Source organism: Calidris pugnax, unplaced genomic scaffold, assembly GCF_001431845.1.
Source record: "Calidris pugnax isolate Ruff unplaced genomic scaffold, ASM143184v1 scaffold15, whole genome shotgun sequence".
Classification (NCBI taxonomy): domain Eukaryota; kingdom Metazoa; phylum Chordata; class Aves; order Charadriiformes; family Scolopacidae; genus Calidris; species Calidris pugnax.
Window position 1 is genome coordinate 3214127 of NW_015090774.1, and position 20252 is coordinate 3234378.

A 20252-nucleotide genomic window follows, 5' to 3' on the forward strand; every position below is an offset into this window, starting at 1 on the left:
TACTTGTGCTTTATAAGTTTCAGTAGAAAACTGTGATTAAATGTTTCTTCTTTGCAATTCTGCTTTGAACAGAGTGTTTTTCTCCTATTTTCCTATCCCAGTGATAAGGGTCAGCTTAAAGAATATATATACCCTCATAAGACAACTAAATCATAATCTAGTGTTTTTATATGAATGGCTGCAAACTGAATACATGAGAAAATATTGTTATAGAAGTGTTCAATATAATAATGATTTTGGAAATTTTATGAAAAGAAGATGATAGAACAGGAGCACAAGCTACAAATAATATGCGGCAGAACAGGTTATTTGCTTAAGGAATGATCTTATATTCTCAATTCCCTTACCTAAATGAAGCAAGTGAGATGCCCTATGGCATTCCATCTGTCAGTTGAGAAGGTACAGCTCTTACAGCAGTGTTCTTCACCCAAGGGTTTTAAGGAACAAACTTGTCACAGAAAGAAAGATTAGCTTTATGGATAATAATGTATCAAAAAGTTTCAACAGTAACTAAAATGGAGAAAAGTCAATAATGAGAAAACTTCAGTGTGCATTAGACTCCTGTAAGCTCTGGAAATGAGCTAATAAGTAAGATGATTGAGCTTTCTGGGAATCAGAAAGGAAAATCTGAATTTGATACTGAAGAACTTACTGTACAGTGAGAAATAAGAAATAACTGTTACCTGTTCCACATCCTTCACTCTATCCCTCCTCATCTTTTAAAGCATAGCTACGGCCCACAGAGAGCAACGCAGATGAATCCCACTATATAGATTAGTTTAATGACAAAATAGCAGGCAAAACTCATTGTTAATAAGAAAAGTAATGCACATGAGGAAAAAAAACTAGCACCCTAATTATTTACATGCAATGAGGGAAAAAATGCCCTAATTATTTACATGCAATGAGTAGCTGTAAATTAGCTGTTTGCATTCATAGGACATAAGATACGAGAGTTATTTTTAACAGTTATCTGAGAATTTCAGGTCAGTGTTTTGTGGCAGACAAATGACATGTATATATTAAAAGATGTGCTGTAATATTTTTTATTTCTCTATATATTTTACCTATAACTTATAAGTTCTTTATTATGTAAAAATATTAAATAAATGAATCTATATAAAATTAGACTATCTGTTAAAATTTTAATTATAATTATATGTATATTAAAATATTTTAGAGTATGAGGATATTGGGAAAGGAATATTGAATGACAAGGAAATATCCTGCTATCTAAGTGCTTCGTGCATCCCTGTCTTGAATACTGTGTAAGTCTCTCATTAAATTCCTTAAAAAATATAATACAATAAGGAATGTACAGAGAAAGAAACAGGAAAGCCCAGAGGTACAGATTGGTCTCTGCTTGAAGAGAGAATAAACACAATAAATTAAATAAACTGTGCTGTACCTCCAAATAGAAATAAGAAGCAAGTAATTTTAGGTACCATGAATATACAGAGTTGATACCTTATTTCTTTCTGTTCACCTATATGCAGCAGGAAAATCTGGAATTGTAATGAAGCTTTGAAAACTCATTTTTATTCCTTCTCTTTAATGCAACTCTTTAGCAATGTAAGTCTTTAAGGAAAGATCATAATATTTTAAAATAAAGACTTAACAATAGCATCATTTTAAGGAGAATAGTGGTTTTAGTAATGGTTTTTTAAGAAATAGCCACTTAAGTTGTGTAACAAATTCAACAGAAAATTTATGATACTTTGAAAAAAATGTATTTTTTATTTCTGAAAAAGCAAATAGTAACTGCAGACACCCTACATACTTTTGGGAATTCAGGTGGCATCTGCCAAAAAAGCTGACTTCTTTAACATTTTAAATGTTCAACCAAGTAAGAGGCAATGAAGTCAAAAACTGAACATGTAATAATTTTCTCTTCTTTTGGACAAGTACAAAGGAGAAGCCTTCCAGGGTCAAACAATTTTCAAAACTATAAGGACTCTATTCTTTTACACCACATGTGACTAAAATATATGCAGTTTAGATGGGAGGGTGATGGAATGTGGCTGCCCTTACTGTCTTGTGTGAAATGACTGTTCTCCAACCTAATTTTCATTGTATGGAGAGTTATTCCACAAGTGCACAAAGGGGACAAAGGTTTAACTGTGCATAGCTAGTTTTAGCATGCATAACTGCTAAACTAATCTGATTGTGACTTTGAAAGTCAACAGTAAACTATTTTCAAAAACTCTTTTTCAACAAACACGAATAAAGAGGTGTTTTCTTCGAGGTTAAAAGTCAGGATTCTGATTTTTCTTCTTCTTGTAATGGACTTATTGTTCCAATAAGAGTGATACTAAGAACTAGCACAAAGGCAGTGAAGGAAAAAGTGATTCTATGGCATACTTGAATTCTCAGAGTTCTAAAATAATCTTTTCCAGTGTTTCAAGTCATGAGACAGATATGTTGTAATAATCCCATGGTAAAGGTCCACCAGAACATTGGTGGAGGAATGATTTGCAGTTCTGTTTTGCTGGAAGTATGAGAGAACCCAAGAATCTTTTTCACTGCGTCACTTTCTACCATCACTTAATATCCAGTTACTGAACATATGTAAAAGACCAAGCCTTAGGTTATTTATGTAAAATACGTCTCTGTATTAGAGCTTGCCGTTTTTGTTTCAAATCACTCACTGCTTAATATATTTTGTGAGAGAGCTCCTAGGAGAGATACCTCTATTGTATACATTAGAAAAGTTGGAGTACCAAGAAAAGGTACTTGAAGTGGGAACTGTTGGAATAAGCAATGATAAATGAGAAGAAATCTTAAATTTGATTAATAGGGAGACTCAGAATGAGATTGGTTTTGCTGGAACAAAAGATAGGTGGTGTGAAATTAGTACGCTACATTAATCTCAAGCTTGAATTTAAGTTAAAAGTACAAAAGATAGGCAGGCTGGTAACAAGTCAGTTGGAAAGAGAATGAAACAGGCAGCAACTGTTAAGTGGTTTTACCAGGTTTGGTAGACTAGTCTCCAGAGAAGGATAGCAGACTCATGCAAGATCCCATTACTAAGACTGTGAATAGAGGTAAGGCTAGAGTCCATTTAATGCCTTTGATATCTCCACGGGAATTAATTCTATGCAGTCCCTGCCTTCGGGTGACTGTGAGGACTACTGCTGTATGAAGAATGATAGGAGTCAAACCCACAGTTTGTGTAATAGTATTGCCAGGGGCATGACTATAAATGATATGGGATAATAAGTGATCCCCAATTTGTTCACATTTTACGCTTAGTTGATTTTTTATAAAAAAGGAAATTTTAACGTCCTGTACACACTTTAGGCTCTTAGGGCACACTTACATTCTGCACTTATTAATGTATATCTTTATTCTTATCAGAGATTTCTACATTAGTGGTGTAAGTGCATTAGAAACAAGGTAGAAAGGGGGAAAAAAAGTAATAAACACTCATGCATAAGTCAGCCTGCAAAGAATTTGTTCATCTCTGTCCCGTGTTTTAGGACTAAATAATGTAGTCTAAACAGAATGAGTTGCACATGTTGAAGTGAGGAGAATCGGTTTGTTATGTTGTCTGTTTAGCATGATAGTTTCAACACAGACGCTGAATATCAATGATAAATACTGAATATCTCTAATATGTACTGAAACCACTTCTGAAATGCGTGCTTGTAGGTCCTTTAGGAACCATATAAGGAAACTCTCATGCCATATGTATCTATAAGATCCATGAGTATGATTGTAATAGGTATTCCATAGTTCTGATCATATCTTTATGAAGTTATAATGTCTTTGTCCAGTCAAAAGCAGCTCTGACAAATTCTCTATGTTTTTTTCAGCATGTCTTGCAAGGTTTTCTCATAAATTTAAGAATGTAAGTTTTTCAAGGCCTTTAACATTAGAAATAGTTCTCTGTATTCTTCCATATTGTTGTGTATCTCCCCTTCTAATATCAGTATGTAATAACCTAATTTTAATTCTAATGGATCACACCTTAATGTATCATGGTAGTTGAATAATGTAGGACTGGCTCCACCAAACCAGCCCGGTTTTGTCTGGAAAAATAAATTTTGTGTTCACTTGAATAGAAAGTAATTTTTTTATAACCTGGTTTAAAATATACCAGAACACTGCAATTAGCCCAAACTAGGTTGTTAAGATGATTGCAGGACAATGAATTTATGGACAGAGTGCTGATGAAGTGGACAAGATCTATAACTGTGCATAATTGAAAGCATAACATATTGTATGCATTCTAGCATTGATTCTAGATATTGATATTTACTGTTAAAATGTACCTTTAAAATATAATTCTGAATTTGTTAATTTAACATTCTGGTTTAATATGAAAATTGGAAATAGCTAAGTATCTTTCTGCTAATTTCTCTTTACATGAAACAGAGAGTTGCATCAACTATTAAAAGTGGCATTGTCCTTCTCTTTCCCCTCCCTCATTTTTGTGTATAACGTTTCAATTTATAAAGGTGAAATATGTGTAGCAGTCTGCAATTTTAAACTTTGTATAAGAGGAAAAAAATGGGTATAAATAGTATTTCTTTCAGTTTTAAGTGCATAATAATAAAGCTTCATAGGTTTGTTTGAAATCTCTGCGTTTTAGTGTTCTTACACAAATTTCAACTAAGTGCAATTGTTTATGCAAATAAAGTTATTGAACCCCCTCTGTACTCACCATAAAAGACATTGTGTTGCAATGTTATGAAAAAACTGTTAAGAATTATTGCACAGTCTCCTCTGGAAGGACAATATTTTTCTTGCAATAATAAAACAGTGATAGACAAATACAAAGCAACACATATATACAAAACTGTACCAACAACCGCATTTGAAATAACTGTGTCTGAAGACAAACAACATTCCCTAAATGTCATCAATCCTTGTACAAAAGTATTTAAGTATCTTCCTGAAGTGTCCTGTGACCTAACATTCCTTAAAGATCTCATTTGCTAGTTTGGATTCATTTCTAACAGGTAATAGAATGCTGGTGCATTTACCAAGGTAGTCCTTTGTCAGTTCAGGTCATCTGCAACATGACTTGCAGGACTCTAAAACAGAAAGAACCAAAAACCCAAGCCAATCAAAGAAACTTTTTTCAAATAATCTACCCTGAATTTTGCACTTGTTTGCAGTGAATTCTGAGGCAAGATTTGGTGAGTTTACGTAATACACTAAAAATATTCGTATAATGCTGACATATGCAATAAAGCTTATAGACATAAGCTATATAACATAACATATTTAACATTTATAATATATATATTATATATAACATAATTTCAACAATGCAATTCCTCCAGAATATTGGCAGAAAATGCAGTGTTTTGCTTAGATTTTAGACTTGAGTACTGGTGACATAAAGATAATAATAGACATATGCTAGATATTTTACACTTTTAGGTTGTGAACAGTGCATCACAGGAGACTGCATTTAAAAGAAAAAGTTGAGGAACATGTCATTTATGATCACCTTTTACATTCATTTGAGAAAAACAGTGTTGATTTTTTCACCTCTGCTTTTCTATTATGTCCTGTCTTTTCTGAAGCTTTTCCTGGTTGTTCTTCAGTTAGCCTCTCGTATGAGTATTGAACAGTCATAAGAAAATGTTTGGTTCAGCACAACCAAATTGGTACTGTGGTCTCAAATACTGTCACATTTTTTTTCTTTTCTTTTTTTTTTTATTGCTGTAGTGTTAGGTGGATTATCCTATTTGTATATTTATTGAAGTCCACAAGGGGAATATCAGTGTTGTAACTTTTACTATATGACTTGTGACAAAGTAGTATTGCAGTCTGTCACTGAACTTTTACATTTTATTTTGACAGGAGCAGACCTGTAAAGATGTTTATGTGGTGGTCAGCTGTTTTACTTCTTGGATGTATTTTTCTGGGAGCAGACGGGTGGCCAGCCAAGGAAGGATACGACTTCAGGCCCTATCAGCCCCTAGTAAGATTACGCCACAAGGTACACATAATTCTCTAGCACTTCTGGCTTTTCTTCTGTGATCAAGGGATAAATTGTATTCCAGCCTTGTCTTATTTGTGTTTATTGGCATAACGTTCAGAAAGTAACTTACAACACTTGCAAAAAATATGGACTTGGTTTGACAAGTAATCAGGAGCTGGTTTGATTTGAAGGCCCGGACATCTTTCAATGATGGTGAGAAGCTCTGTTCTAGGTTCACAAACTAGAGATTAGTTATATCAACAGAAACTCAAGAGAGAGCATCAGGAGAGGTTACCTCTTAAAGCAACTGTCAGCATCTGCTTAAGGCAACAATTTGTCCCACTACTCACTATATTTCAGACCAAGCAGCAACCAGGGGAACTGCCTGTCAAAGCAGCATGGTGTTGAAGTTAACTGATCAACAAAAACTTAGCTGCATGAGGTAGATGTTCACAGTGCTCACTGAATTTAGGAGTTTTGAACTATGGCATAGTGCAGGCCTTTCCTGAGACACCGGGTTTCCCAGCTTCAAGCACTATATCCCATTCAAATTTTGCATACCTGCCACACTTTTGTCATGAATCCAGGACTCCCAAAAGAGTTCTCAGCTAACAAATCCTGCTCTTCTTCTGGTAGCTAAAAGAAAAACTGCTGTGGTGGTTCTGTAAAAGAAGGAACAGTCCCATATACTTCCATGGACTGTATAGGTGTGATGAACTACTTAGTATCCACTTGGTATGGTAATCACGGAAGTAACATCTGAGGACCCCTTAGGCCTACAATTTGGCCATCCACGATGACAAAAAAACTTTTTCCATTTCTGAATCTGGGTGTTTCAACCAGAAAGTCTGAATTATAGCCAGAAACTCTAAATGTTAGTTTCTATTAATATTTCAAGGTCTGGCTAGTTTAATTTCTCAATGCCTATTAGCAAATGCCTATTGTACATTGTGGTATTGTGGTTTAAGCACAGGTCCCAGCTGGGACCACCTAGCAGTTCTCCCTCTTCATCCCAAAAGGGGAAAAAGGGGAGAAGAGACAGAAAAGGATGGTAAAAGGAAATAAAAATTCCTCATGGGTTGAGAAGAAGACAGTTCTGTAGAACAGTCACAGAAAAGGAAAATAACAATAATAATCATAAAACCAATAATAATAATAATGACACGTCACTCTCACCACCCAGTGAATTGGCAGTGTCCTGAATAATGATCACGAATACCCGCTCTCCCCCTGGCTAACCCCTTCTATATACTGAGCATGACACATACGGCACAGAATATTCCATTGGCCATTCCATCATTCTATCTATGCTCCTTATTCAGCTTCTATAAGAAGCTGAAAAAAGTCCTTGAAAAGTATAAATATCACCTGGCAACAACTAAAACAATACGTGTTATTGATATTCCTTTCATACCAAATCTGAAACACAGCAAGTGCTAGAAAAACAATATTGACTCTATCCAAGCTGAAATCAGGACAACTATGTATGTTAGATATATAAAGTTTCTAACAGATGAAAAATATAATATTAAACTTTAAATTTCTTTATAAAGTTGTGCATCCTCTAGGGAATATTGTTCAATTAGAATGAAGAATGCATCTTGGCCCTGCAAGGAAATATGTAACTGTATAAGCACACAGGTGTTCACACTGACTATTTTGCAAAATCAGAAACTTTGCCTCATCAGTTTACTTACCTTTGTCATCTTTAAACAAAATACAATAAAATAGCACAAAAAAAATACTCTGAAACCTAGAAGGAATGATAAAGACTCATGACGTAAACATGGAATGAACCACGTGAGAGAGAAATCACATGTACAAAAAAAAACCCCAAACAAAACAATGAAGAATGTGAGAAGAATCAAGGGTAGGACATGAGATATAAAGAACCCCATTTCTGAGATTTAGATGGTCTCTGACATTAATATTAGATTGTATGGGGAACTAACAGTATGTTGCTGTTCTTTAATAATATTTCTAATCTACTCATTACTCTGACATAATACATGGAATAGGCTGTCATAAACATTTGAAGTTGAATATTGTAGGGATCACACATATACATATATGCTTGTGACCACATACACACATATATACACATATATATATACACACATGAAAGGTTGAGAGACTTTTCCTCAATTTTTCAATTCTTTTATATTTTTGAAAAAAGTATAAAAATACACATACATACAGAACAAAAGCAAATGGCACATACTGTAAATAGACTTTTTATATTTAAAAGAAGATAAAGCTCAAATTGGAAGAAAGGAAATGCTAGAAAAAATATAAATAAAAAGGAAAAAATGATAAAAACATGATATAAAAGTTTATTCTGAAAAGCAAAGAAAATATGGTGCGTTTTTTTTTAGGCAATAAAATCTGGATAAAAAATGCATTAGTACAGTACAACTTTTGGTATTACGAATAAATGTTAATATTAAAAAGAAGAATGAAAACTTGTCTGAAGTAAATTTTTAAAACCTTTTCTGGCAGAGATACAGAGATTCAAAACATGTAAATAATATGTTAAAGGAGACTTCTGCTTCAATCTAACACTTAATATATCACAAACTTAGATTAAGCTACGAGAGTAGAATACTTATTACAAAGAGAATATGATAATGATTATCAGCAGAGTTCTATTTGCTTTGGTTAACCAATATGTATGCAATTTTATGAGTATGAAGATTAAAAAAAAAAAAAAAAAAGAAAAAAAGGGTAATCACTCTTGCTGTAATAAAGGGGAATTTATGTGACTGAGACAGTATTCCAAACAGAGTAACTCCAAATGTCAGACTGTAGGGAAAAACAATCCTGTTGTATTATCTTGAAAAAATAATCATGTTCATGGTGAGAACAGGCATTCCTGTCATAAGGGCTTTGTTGTTTTAAAAGGGATTATGAACAAATTCAGCTCCTTATGCAGAGAAATTACAAGTGAGGATTTACTTGAACACATAGGGAAAAAACACATAAGGAAAAAGCTCAACTGGAACAGGTTGCCCAGACAGCTTGTGGAATCTTCCACCTTGGAGATATTCAAAAGCCATCTGGACATGGTCTTGAGCAGCCTTCTAGGTGACCATGCTTCAGCAGCAAGGTTGGAGAAGGTGACATCCAGAGGTCTCATTCATTCTCAACCATTCTGTGAGTAGGTGACTCATTATAATACATAATTATATAATTACATATAATAATACATAATTATTTTTTACATTTTTTACAATTTATACAGTCAACCTAATAGTTGTGGGATTTTACTGATTAAACTTAAAAAGATTTTAAAAGATTTTTATTAAAATCTTTTTAGAAAAACATTTTATAAAATCTTGTACAAAAGATTTTTTTAAAAGATTTTATAAAATCTTTTTAAAAATATTTATGAAATCTTATTAGGAAGTCTATGATGATAGTGAAAAAAAGGGTAATATCCCTTAATTCACTGCTTGAAGAGATTGGTAGTAAAATGTGTGATGAACTAAATTGAGAAGTTGTTTATGTTTTAATAAAAAATATTTCTAGCACAAATTTGATTCACAGATTGTTCAAAACCTTTTGAAATCATTTTACTTAGGAAAACATTAGTATTTTCTATTTCTGTACTGTCCCTTCCCCCCCAGGTACCAAAACCCCTCTACATCTTCAACAGTTAATGAAGCCACCTCTCTTGAATACTTATTATTTACCTGCAACAAATAATTCAATTTGAATAACTTAATTCAGTTGAAGTGTTCAATCTGTTTCAGAGGGCTAGTAGTGCGTATCAGGTTTTATCAGCATTATATACATCACTTAGCCCCGTCTTCACCCCACTGTTCTTGCACAAAGCTATTTAGCCTGTAGCTTTTTACTAATTTTCAGACCCAGGAGATATGTAGTTTGGTTGTTGAGTAACTTTATGTTGGGATGTGATTTAGAGCTGTGTGGTTCCTCAGATCCTAGTTTGCAGAGAAAAGGTAGATCACAAGGAAATCACAGCATGTTTTGCCAGATATATCACCTGGCTCTCTAAGGAGCTCTGAAAAATTACCTAAAACTCCAGTTAAAGATTAGAGAACCTTCCAGTTAAGAGATTGCCTTCATGAGTTTTCAGGTTTCTGTGTGTACCTATGTTGAATCCATAATTTTTTCCAGTAATTGTGTGCTCAAATATCTCACTATCCTCCTCCCCTGATGGCATTGTCTGTGTTCTTAATTTCCATAGATTTTTATGGGTTTTTTTCAGGTTGTTTTTGTAGACTAAATACAAGGACAGATACTTTAACAATTATATGGCAATAGCTCATGCTGCTTTAGATAGAATAGAACATATAGCTGATTTAATTCTTATGCCACAGTTATATGGAACTCATATCCTTCTTCAGTGGTGGAAATAATACCAATTCAGGAGAATTGGTATTATTGATAGAAATTTCCATTGTTGCAATGTGCAAGAGCCTACATGCAGATTTTCCTTAGAAGATAATTGTGCTGCCTTTAAGAAACCAGCATTTTCACTAACAATTGAAACCACTATTTTTCAATCGCCAATATTACTTTTTTTTTTTTTTTGTTAAAACTGTGCAGAAAATCATAGTAAAATATGCTTTAAGTATATAGATAACTAACTTCTGATTTTCTTGGCTAATGCCAGAGCAGTCTAATGGCACGTGAAGTTGCTGTACTTTGGCACTAACCAAAAGTTAGATCTGGTGTTTTGGATATTGCTGACCTCCCAACTTTGCTCTTTATATCCTTAAAATATGCAACAGCTTCTTACCATGTAGAAGTGTGGTTTAGTGCATTTAACTTGATCTGTAGAAATTAACAGATTATTCTTCAATAGACTTTCTGATCTATCTCATACTGTTTTAATGAAAAGTTTTCCCTTTGAACAGTTTTCTAATTTTATTATACATCAGTTGGAACTGCTGTAGTATTACAGTGGAATTTTTAATATCCAGTACCTACTATGAGCTGCTGGCCTTCAAGTATTAGGTTTATTTTTCTGGAAATTTTCTCTCAGAAAATTTGTGATAATTCATAAAATATAACTCTAAGAACTTACAGCAGTTCTGCCTAAATTAAAAGTATGGCCCAAATTATAAGATCAACTGTTTGACTGCATGGTTTCTGTATGAAATAGTCAAAACCAGGATGACCTGAGTTGGCTTGAACTAACAGGGAGAAAGAATATTATGAAGCCCTCCTGAAAATTTTATTTCCAGTCCTCTTCTGTTGTTAAACTGCCATGGCTTACACTTACATGTTTATGCTGAAAAATATTTGGCTATGTCTGAACAGCATGTGAATTTCTTGTTATGCCAGTTAATCCTTGGTTCCTCATTTGTCAAAACATTGGAAAAGTTTGTCAGGGACTTTTCTTTGGGGATTCTGCTTGCATTGCTGCTGAAGTATTGTAAGAGATTTGTTAATACCCAGGTTCCCACCTGAAATCATTAGGAAGTACTTCTAGCATCCTAATGAATTTTCTTCTTGTAATTTGCATGGCCCTGACAGAGAGCAATGTTTATGCAACGCCTTCAGAGAGAAAGAGTATGCCCTGCGATTTTCAGGTATAGACAGGCAGGCAACAGCCAGCAAAACTCTGACTGTTGGTTTCTGATTATCTGTCGGAGGCAAAGAAATATGGAATAGAGCCTGTACATTCATACATGTGTTCCAGAGCATGCCGAGTCTGCTTACCAAACACATGCATGCACAGCCCTCCTCTGCGAGCCAGGTGATTCATGTGGGTTAGCGGGGAATAACATTAACAGCAGTGCCTCATTGTGAATGATATTAGTATGGGTAGGAGTTGTTTGGTTTTAGTCTCAAGGGAAAATCAGTGAAGATTGCTGATTATAGTCAGGGTTGTAATGCCTAATTAAGGAAGCTGCTGCCTTGGGGAGAGTGGATGGGGGCAGGAGGAGCAATGAGCAGGGAAATCTGGGTAAAGGAGAGAGGGAAAAATTGAGGAAATTTGGAACTCGGCCTGGGCCTGGGCCTGCGCCTGGGCCACGGCCTCCACGGGAGCTTCCATCAGGAAAGAGCTTTTTGTCCAGCTGAGCAGGTGAGTACGGAGGACACAGCAAAGGGGATATGTTTTGTTTTTAATAGCTTTCATAGACCTTTAATGACTGATTTTTGCCATATTGATTCAGACTGTTTCCAGCCCTGGTCTGGTTTTACCAAGGGGCTAATGGGGTCTGAGTCAGGTGAGCAGCAGTCACTCTTGTCTATGTTATTTCTCCAGACAAAAATATTTAATCTCCTCTGAAATACCTGCGCTTTTCCCTTTTTCTCTTTTTTCTCTCTGTCTCCCTTCTTACTGTTGATGTTTGCTGTTAAGTCAGGCAGTTCAACTCTGATTCTCATTCATTTAGGCATCAGGTTTAGGTCAGTTTAGAGATGATTAGGTTAGATTAGAATTTGGTCCAGTTTAGAGGTGTTTAGGCAGTAATGACTTTGAATGAAACAACACAAGAGAAAACCATATAGTGGCTTAAGCATGCTGTCCCAGATTATTAAAGACAAATTTGAATGTATAAACACAAAGCATAGAATACATGTTCTGCATTTAGGCTTTTGCCCAAAGACTATAAAAGGTTATATATATATACCTTATGTAAAGGTTATATTTACTCAACTAATAGTGCATTCTCTGTTATAATGAAACACCTGTAAAGTACAGACAGGATGAGTGTTCAACGATTTTATTTTTGTTTAGGGTGTCATGGCAAAAAAGAAATACACAGAAAGTAGTACTTCCTTGTGTGGTCTCGTCTCGTCTCCAAACAACCTGAGGTTTATAGTTCACAGTGTTTATCTGGAAAGTCAGTTTCCCTGCAGGATCTGAGAAGTCATAACATTTGATGCTCTAAAATCCTCTGTCCTAGAGAGAGAGGGTAAAAAAAATAGATCCATTGCAGTAAGATGCAACAGGGAATTCTGAGGACTAAGAATAGTGCTTTTTCTCAGCATGTCAATGCTGCTCTCAACTCTAAAGTAAGAAGGTAATTTTTTTCCTGCTGAGTCTCCCTGAACACAGTATCTATGTCCTATGCAAATTCCAGGATTTCATTTAAGTAACAAGACTCACTTCTATTTTGTGCCTCCCCCCCTTTAATAATTTACCTAACTGTAGTCAAGAAGTCTTATGATTTTTTTTTATTTTATTTTGCATTTCTCAGGGAGAGAGAGTACATTTTGCATTCTGATCTGGTTTTTCCTGTGGGCAGTAATGTTCACAAGGCATGGCTAATTTTTTTTTTAAGTTTCATTACAATCATAATATATTAATAAGCTGATATCATTTAAACATTATTTTTCTTATCTCTCACTATCTGCTCAAAGCATTATTTTGAAAAAGTCTTATGAAAGTTGCCTGTAAAATTTCTTCTGTAATCCTTTTTCCCATTAGTCATTCATTGTGAGGAGGGAGGAAAGGGATGTCAAAGTCTAGAATTAAGGTGTGTGAAGTTCTTCTTCCAAGCTCTCTGCTGATACTTCCATTTGTTAGCAACACCTAGCTATAAACTTAGTCAAATCTATGGGCCTAGTGAGGGAGAAAAGGTGTATTTTTCTATTACACTGAACCTCTTGCTGTAGCTATCTTTGGCATTCCTTTTAGTGAAAATCACCACTGTGGAAAGGATTAATCTCATCCAATTATTTTAAAGGATGATGAGATCCACATGTATTACCTACCTTTTGATTAACATTGCCTTTTTAATTTCGCATGTCAGCTTGGCAACAAAGAATAAAATCTAAAGTAGTGGTATATGGGGGTACTGTAATTATCTTCTACTATACTCAGCTTGGCCTTCTTACATTGCTTTCTAGGAAGAGAATTTCCAGCCTGCCTCTGAATAGATAAGAAACTGGGTTTTGTGCCTTTCTGGTTTTGGGAGTTAATAAAACCGAATATATAGCCTATCATTTCACATTCTTGATTAGTGTGGATTTTTTCATATTCTATTAAAATGGCAAATTGTCATCACAAATTGCAATTGCAGTAGTAGCAAAACAAAGCCAGAGGAGACTTGTTTTATATATTACTTGGGGTGATTCGCTCCACACAAATTTGTCCAGTTTGAATTTCAAAGATCATGAAAGAGGCCAGACACTTGAGGTACACATTGTTACAAAAGTTTATAAGATCCAGATCTTTCTGTGTCTTTCTTGCTGTCCCTTATTCTTCATATACTCAAGACTAGTCTGTATATAATTCAATCACTTGTAAATATCTTTTTTCCTGTCAGCCAAGTGTTTTATTTTATTCTTTTCCACTGCTGCTTTTTCTCAATCACTTTTCCCAAGGATTTAATACCTATTTTGATTACCTAGAAGGTGTAGACTTTTATTATCTTTATTAACCTTTATAATCTGGGTTCATTAAAATGAAAATCATATCCTGTGCCATAGACAGTGCTTATAATGTGAAAAATAATATGCAAAATCAATATACAAATATTATTAAATAATAAACATGGTATATAATAGCTTTATTGGTGTGCAGGCGAACTGGGATGTACTTCAGTCTCTAAATAATGATCCACTTGCTTTATGGTTCATTTTTCACCTTTCTGATTCTAATTAGCTATTTAAATTCTGCTTTTAAATGAAAATAATTATTTACTATGAACATTTGTTTTAAACATCAGTACACTGTTCATCTATACAGTGATATATTCCCAAATGAATATACATAATGTATATTCAACTGCTGAGTTAATGCAACATTAACATATAGTATTAATGTTGTGTAAGAAAACTGTTAATTACATTTGGCTTGAGAGTAAAATACAATATTTGTGTACAATTAGACTCCTTTTAAGTTTGCTCCCATTAGATTGACTAAATATTAGGTCTTACATCCATGTCTCTTTTCAATATCTGTATTTTAAAACACACTTAAGACTTCCAGTCCTATAATTTGTGTGGCAGAAAAATGAGTTCAGAAAAAATTAGGTCTTTTTAACACTAGGAAAAAAATCTCACTAGTATAAACCTTCTTCTTCATTGGTTAATTTGTCCTAATTATTTTTTCAGTAGTAATTTTGAACTGTGATAATTTTACTAAGAATGTGATGTGCAGTGGGAGGAGGAATTGGTATTTTTTGGATAAAACCATATTTGATGAAATTTTACTATACCTTTTTTTCTTCTTTTACAATGCCAGCTGTCCTGATCTCATGTTACCAAGATGCCAGGTTAAAAACCCATCTGTTCTTCACATGAACCATGACCTTTGTTATCTTGCAGTAAAAGTATAAGCTATCACAATTGTAAGCTATTTCTCTACTGTTTATTTTCCTGATCAGTTTAATTTTTTTCATTTGGAAGCTTTGAAAAGGAGCCATGGTAAGAAACATAGAACCATGTTTATGTATGTCAAGTTTAGGTATATTTAATTTAGTTTTCTTCAGCAGCCTTTCCTTTTGAGAGTTTTGTAACTGGAAAACTCTGTGACTTTATCTCCACTGTTTATAAAGTAAAATATCAGTAAGAAAGTCTCATGGACTTTTGTCCTCTTGTTTTGTGGACCTTCGTTATTGAAGTATTTTATGCTTTCCTTAAAATGCCTCCATTTCGGGGTAGGGTAACTCTGCACAGATTACAATAGTTGTCATGACATCTTTTTTACTCTTCCTATTTTATACTTGCTGGTGGGATCATTTAAGTAGTCCAGTTCAGGGCATTCAGTTTGTTTCTGGTAACTAATTCCATGGTAAATCCAGTCAAGAGCACTACATCCATCAGTATGCTCAAATCCCTTCAACCAGGAGCTAAGGGAATGTGACATCAGTTTTATTTTCCACACATAAATAAATAAAATGTAACAACAGCAGCAACAACAACAGAAGAACAAAACAAAAGAGCACCAACCAACCAAAACAACTTTACAAAAGAACCCAACTCCAAAGCACCGGTTTTATTTGCCTTTCAAATAAAAAGGGTAAACTTTAAGATGCCGATTGAAGAGATTAAAGGTTTTGATAGCTGGGCTCAGGCCTGACACACAAAGAAAGTGGAGAGTCTAATGACAGCTTAATGAAAAGATATCTTAATTATGTCCAAATTTTTATTGTTATACATTGATATGACTCTGCTTAAATGCTTTTTAAGAACATGGAACGTTAAAGCCTAAAACACAAAAGTCAAAACAAAGATCTCCTAAACTTTAATAATAAAAAAAATTACTATTTGACCTTGTTGAAAGATATCAGAGAGATGAGCAAGAGATTATTTTTTCACTTGACATGTCTTTTTAGCTCTTTGGTATCTTAAAGTTTTCATTTAATGTATTTTGTTAACTATGCTACCTCTACAGTGTTCATATAAATGAACACATAATGTGTGAACATTGCAGTGTATGAACAATACATTTATATGAATTAAATATAATAGAAATAAATATTTCTTTAACATTGCATGATATTAATAACATCTGCTTAATGTTCATTGTTAATCCTATCAAATAACTTTTTGCAGTTTAATTCCCCTACTCAATATTAGTTTGAAATAGGAAACACCTAACAAACTTACTCCTTCTATGTCCCCTCGTCCCATGGAAACAAACCAAACAAAAATTATCAGTCATTTGTTTAATGTATAGCCTATAACTCTGGGTATGTAACCTGGAACAAACAGCCTATAATTCAAATGTAATTTCTAAGAAGTAAAGTCTATCACTCTCCTGAGGCATTAGCAAAATCCTTCATTCTCTAGAGTCGTTCATGGAAATGCTATTAGTTTCTATTCCTCTTACCTGAGGATTATACTCATACATCAATGCGAGTAATACAGAAGTAATATTACATTATTTTAATAGAATTATTCAACTTATTCATATACCTAATATTCTTTGGTGTTAAATAAAAAAACCTGTTAATAGTAACTGCTGTATATTACACTAAGATAATTCTAAAGAATGTTGAAAGACCAATCTCATTGCAATTGATAGTTTGTGGCTGTTTTTTTTAAAAGGTCTGAGAAACTATTGCAGTAGCTAGTCTAACTTTCCATATAAAGTTCTTCCATTTATTTCTGTATTCCTTCATTCCTCCTGTAACTGGGACATGAGTAAAGCATGTCTTTCAAAAAAGTTACTGAGTCTTCAAATACTTTTAATACATTAGTATTTCCAAATCATTTCCCTTGATGGTTTATTATTAACAATTAATAAGGACAGAGTTTATCATTTGCATACATCTGTCTTCTCCTTCCAATGACTGCTTCCTGATATCTAATTCATCATTAGATAGAATGCAATGAAAGTCTTTGGTTTGGTATGAGGAAATGTTTGCAAAACATTATTCATAGTTTATTATTAGAAACAAACCCTATTTTAACTGTGTCAACTGGTATCAGTCTAGGGCAGGAAAGAAAGATAGATGTCTTTGTATATATAAAAGAAGATACACTTATCAATTAGATGAAAACTACAGATTTGACAGAGATCGAACTAGATCTCTGGATCTCTAGATCTGCTAAGCAGGATTGCCTAGAGCACATTACTCAGGCCTGTATCAAGGCAGGTCTTGAAAACCTCCAGAGAAGGGGACTCCATGACCTCTCTCGGCAGCCTGTTCCAGTGCTCTGTCACCCTCACTGTAAAGAAGTTCTTCCCCATTTTTGAGTGGAACCTCCTATGTTCCAGCTTGCACCCCTTGCCCCTTGTCCTATTGCTGGAAACCACTGAAAAGAGTCCGGCTCCATCATCCTTCAACTCACCCTTTAGGAGCTTGTAAACATAGATGAGGTCTCCCCTCAGTCTTCTCTTCTCGAGTTGTTTACTGAATTGTTATTTCAGTTCTTTGCACGCTTTTTTTTAAAAAAAAAAACAAACCACAAACTTCTTGCTTCCAACATAAACTCCAAGGGAAAATATCTACAAGCTTTACAATACATTGCCTACTTCACAGCAGGGAGACTAACAGGTTGTTGGTATATCTGTACTGTATATAGCTTTACTTCATGATTCATTTTGAATAGTTACTGTAAATTCAACAATCAAATACTGAGTTAATCTTGAATTTTCTAAGATTCATAGAAGAAAAAATCATCTTAATTTTGCTTTCGAGTTTACTAAATGTCACACAATGGTTAACATGGTATAACCTTTCACCAAATCTCTGATTAAAGTGAATGTATCCCTCAAATGTACAGCTGAACACTCCACAAAAGGGCAGGTGCAACTGATTCATATTCATATCATGAATTTCTTTATTCTTTGCAACACTACGTTATCTGCCTTTGTAAGATGAAAGGTAGAAACAAAATATTATTCCTAGAAATTTATCAGCATATTGTTTCTAATCAATACTGGTAAATATACTACAATTTTACTTATATTTACGCCTTAACACAGACTACATATTACTTGCATTTCTGGATTCTGAGAAGGTAATTGATGTTGACGCTCTCGTGTCTGTACTCTCTAATTGTCATTCTTCCTGCACGTTGTCTTTTATCTAGACAAAAATTTGCAGAGACGGAAGATAAGATCTGAATGAGCCTCAGAAAGGCTGAATAATAAAATGCAATGCACATTATGTGGTTTATAGAAAATTACACTTTAGAAAATTACACTTAAAAACTATCTCTGAAATTCTTTTACAAAAAAGGGAATAGGGGTTTTAGGCAAATTACTCCCATTAATGTCAGTGGGAATTGTGCAGCTAAGATCCATCTGTACTGGGTTTTGGGGAAAAAAAATAACACTATATTGTCAGGAAATATAATACTTTTCAGTAATTGTGAGGTTACCTGTGAGTTTTAGGAGCTCACATGAGGGAGAAGATAATAGAATACCCATTAAATGCTGTCCCTTAGAATTTCCATTGATAATTCAGTATGCTAAAACATTGCATCTTGGAGATAATACCTTATCAACTGTCCTGTGCTAGTTCATTTTTTTCTTGGTAGGCTGGAATCACAGAATTATTTAGGCTGGAAAAGACTTGTGCTCTAGACCCTTCACCAGATTTGCTGCCCTTTTTTGGACATGCTCCAGCACTTCAGTGTCTTTCTTGTAGTGAGGGACCCAAAACTAGACACAGTATTTGAGGTGCAGCCTCACCAGTGCTGAGTAACGGGGGGACAATCACTTCCCTAATGCTATTGACCACACTATTTCTGATGCAAGCCAGGATGCTACTGGCCTCCTTGGCCACCTGGGCATACCGTTGGCTCATATTCAGCTGGTTGTCAACTGACACTCCCAACTTGTTTTCCACTGGTGCAGCTTTCCAGCCACTTTTCCCTAAACTTGTTGTGTTACATGGGGCTGGTGTGACCCAAGCGCAGGACCCAGCACTTCGCCTTGTAACATTGGCCTTGGCCCATCCATCCAGCCTGTCCAGGTGCCTTCCTAGAGCGCTCCTACCCTCAAGCAGGTCAACACTCTGCCCAACTTGGTGGTGTTTGTAAACTTACTAAAGATGCACTGTCTCCCCTTGAAAGAAAGTATGTCTTACGCTGTCTATACATGGGAAAGTAATTCTACACTGAATATCTAAGCATTTTAGGTTTAATGCGAAATATGCACAAATAGCAGTAATTTACTTCTGTATAGCCATCGTTGACATAGGATTTGTAGCTGCTCCAATTTAGCTAGGGCATTGTAGACCAGATTTGAGTACATAAATTTGCGTATGTAGTATATAATCTTTGGTATATAAGCTGTTTTGTTCATAGTGGTACATGTTTCAGTGCAAAAGTATATACTTCCACTGCTTAAGCTAAAGCATTATAAAAACAGCAATATTGCACAGCTGTATGAAATTGGTATAACTTTTTCCTGTCGTGTTATGAAATCGCTAATAAATTTAACATGTATTTGGTCTGTCATCAAAGAACAAAGTATGAAGTCATCATCTTAAGAAGATGCAGTTATGATGTATTTCTTTAAGAGTGAGCTATCTAGGAAATTTACCCAGAGTAATCTTCTATGCATATTCCATCGATGTATTTTTTTTTTCTATTCAGCTCAGAACTGGAGCCAATTTTTTTAGGACAATTGCCCTACTGAATGCAGTGTATGTATAGAATGGTAACAGCCATAGAAGAATTGATCCTTAAAGTCAGCAAGAAGATATTCTCTGATTTTTCCATTTTAAAAAAGACAAAATTTGGAAAATAGGTCCTTCTCTAGTTCAGTAAAATGAAGGAAACACTACTACATTTGGCCTTTGTTTACTGTTTTATTGGACCTGTAGAACCCTTAAGATTTGTCTTAGACAAGATCTTGCATCAGAAATAAAAAGACAATAGAAAACTTTACAGTCCTACTAAAAAACAATGATTTAGCGAAATAATCCTT

General features: G+C 34.4%; 1 protein-coding gene across 2 annotated transcripts in view; it reads left to right on the forward strand.

Annotated features, from left to right (window-relative positions):
- The window catches only part of FSTL5 (follistatin-like 5), a 302213-nt gene that overhangs the window by 20647 nt on the left and 261314 nt on the right, over positions 1-20252 (forward strand). For both annotated transcript variants that reach the window (XM_014945551.1, XM_014945541.1), the window contains exon 2: positions 5818-5956. In XM_014945551.1, coding sequence (XP_014801037.1) covers positions 5834-5956 — 123 coding nt within the window. In that variant the 5' untranslated portion in view covers positions 5818-5833. The remainder of the gene's footprint in view (positions 1-5817; positions 5957-20252) is intronic.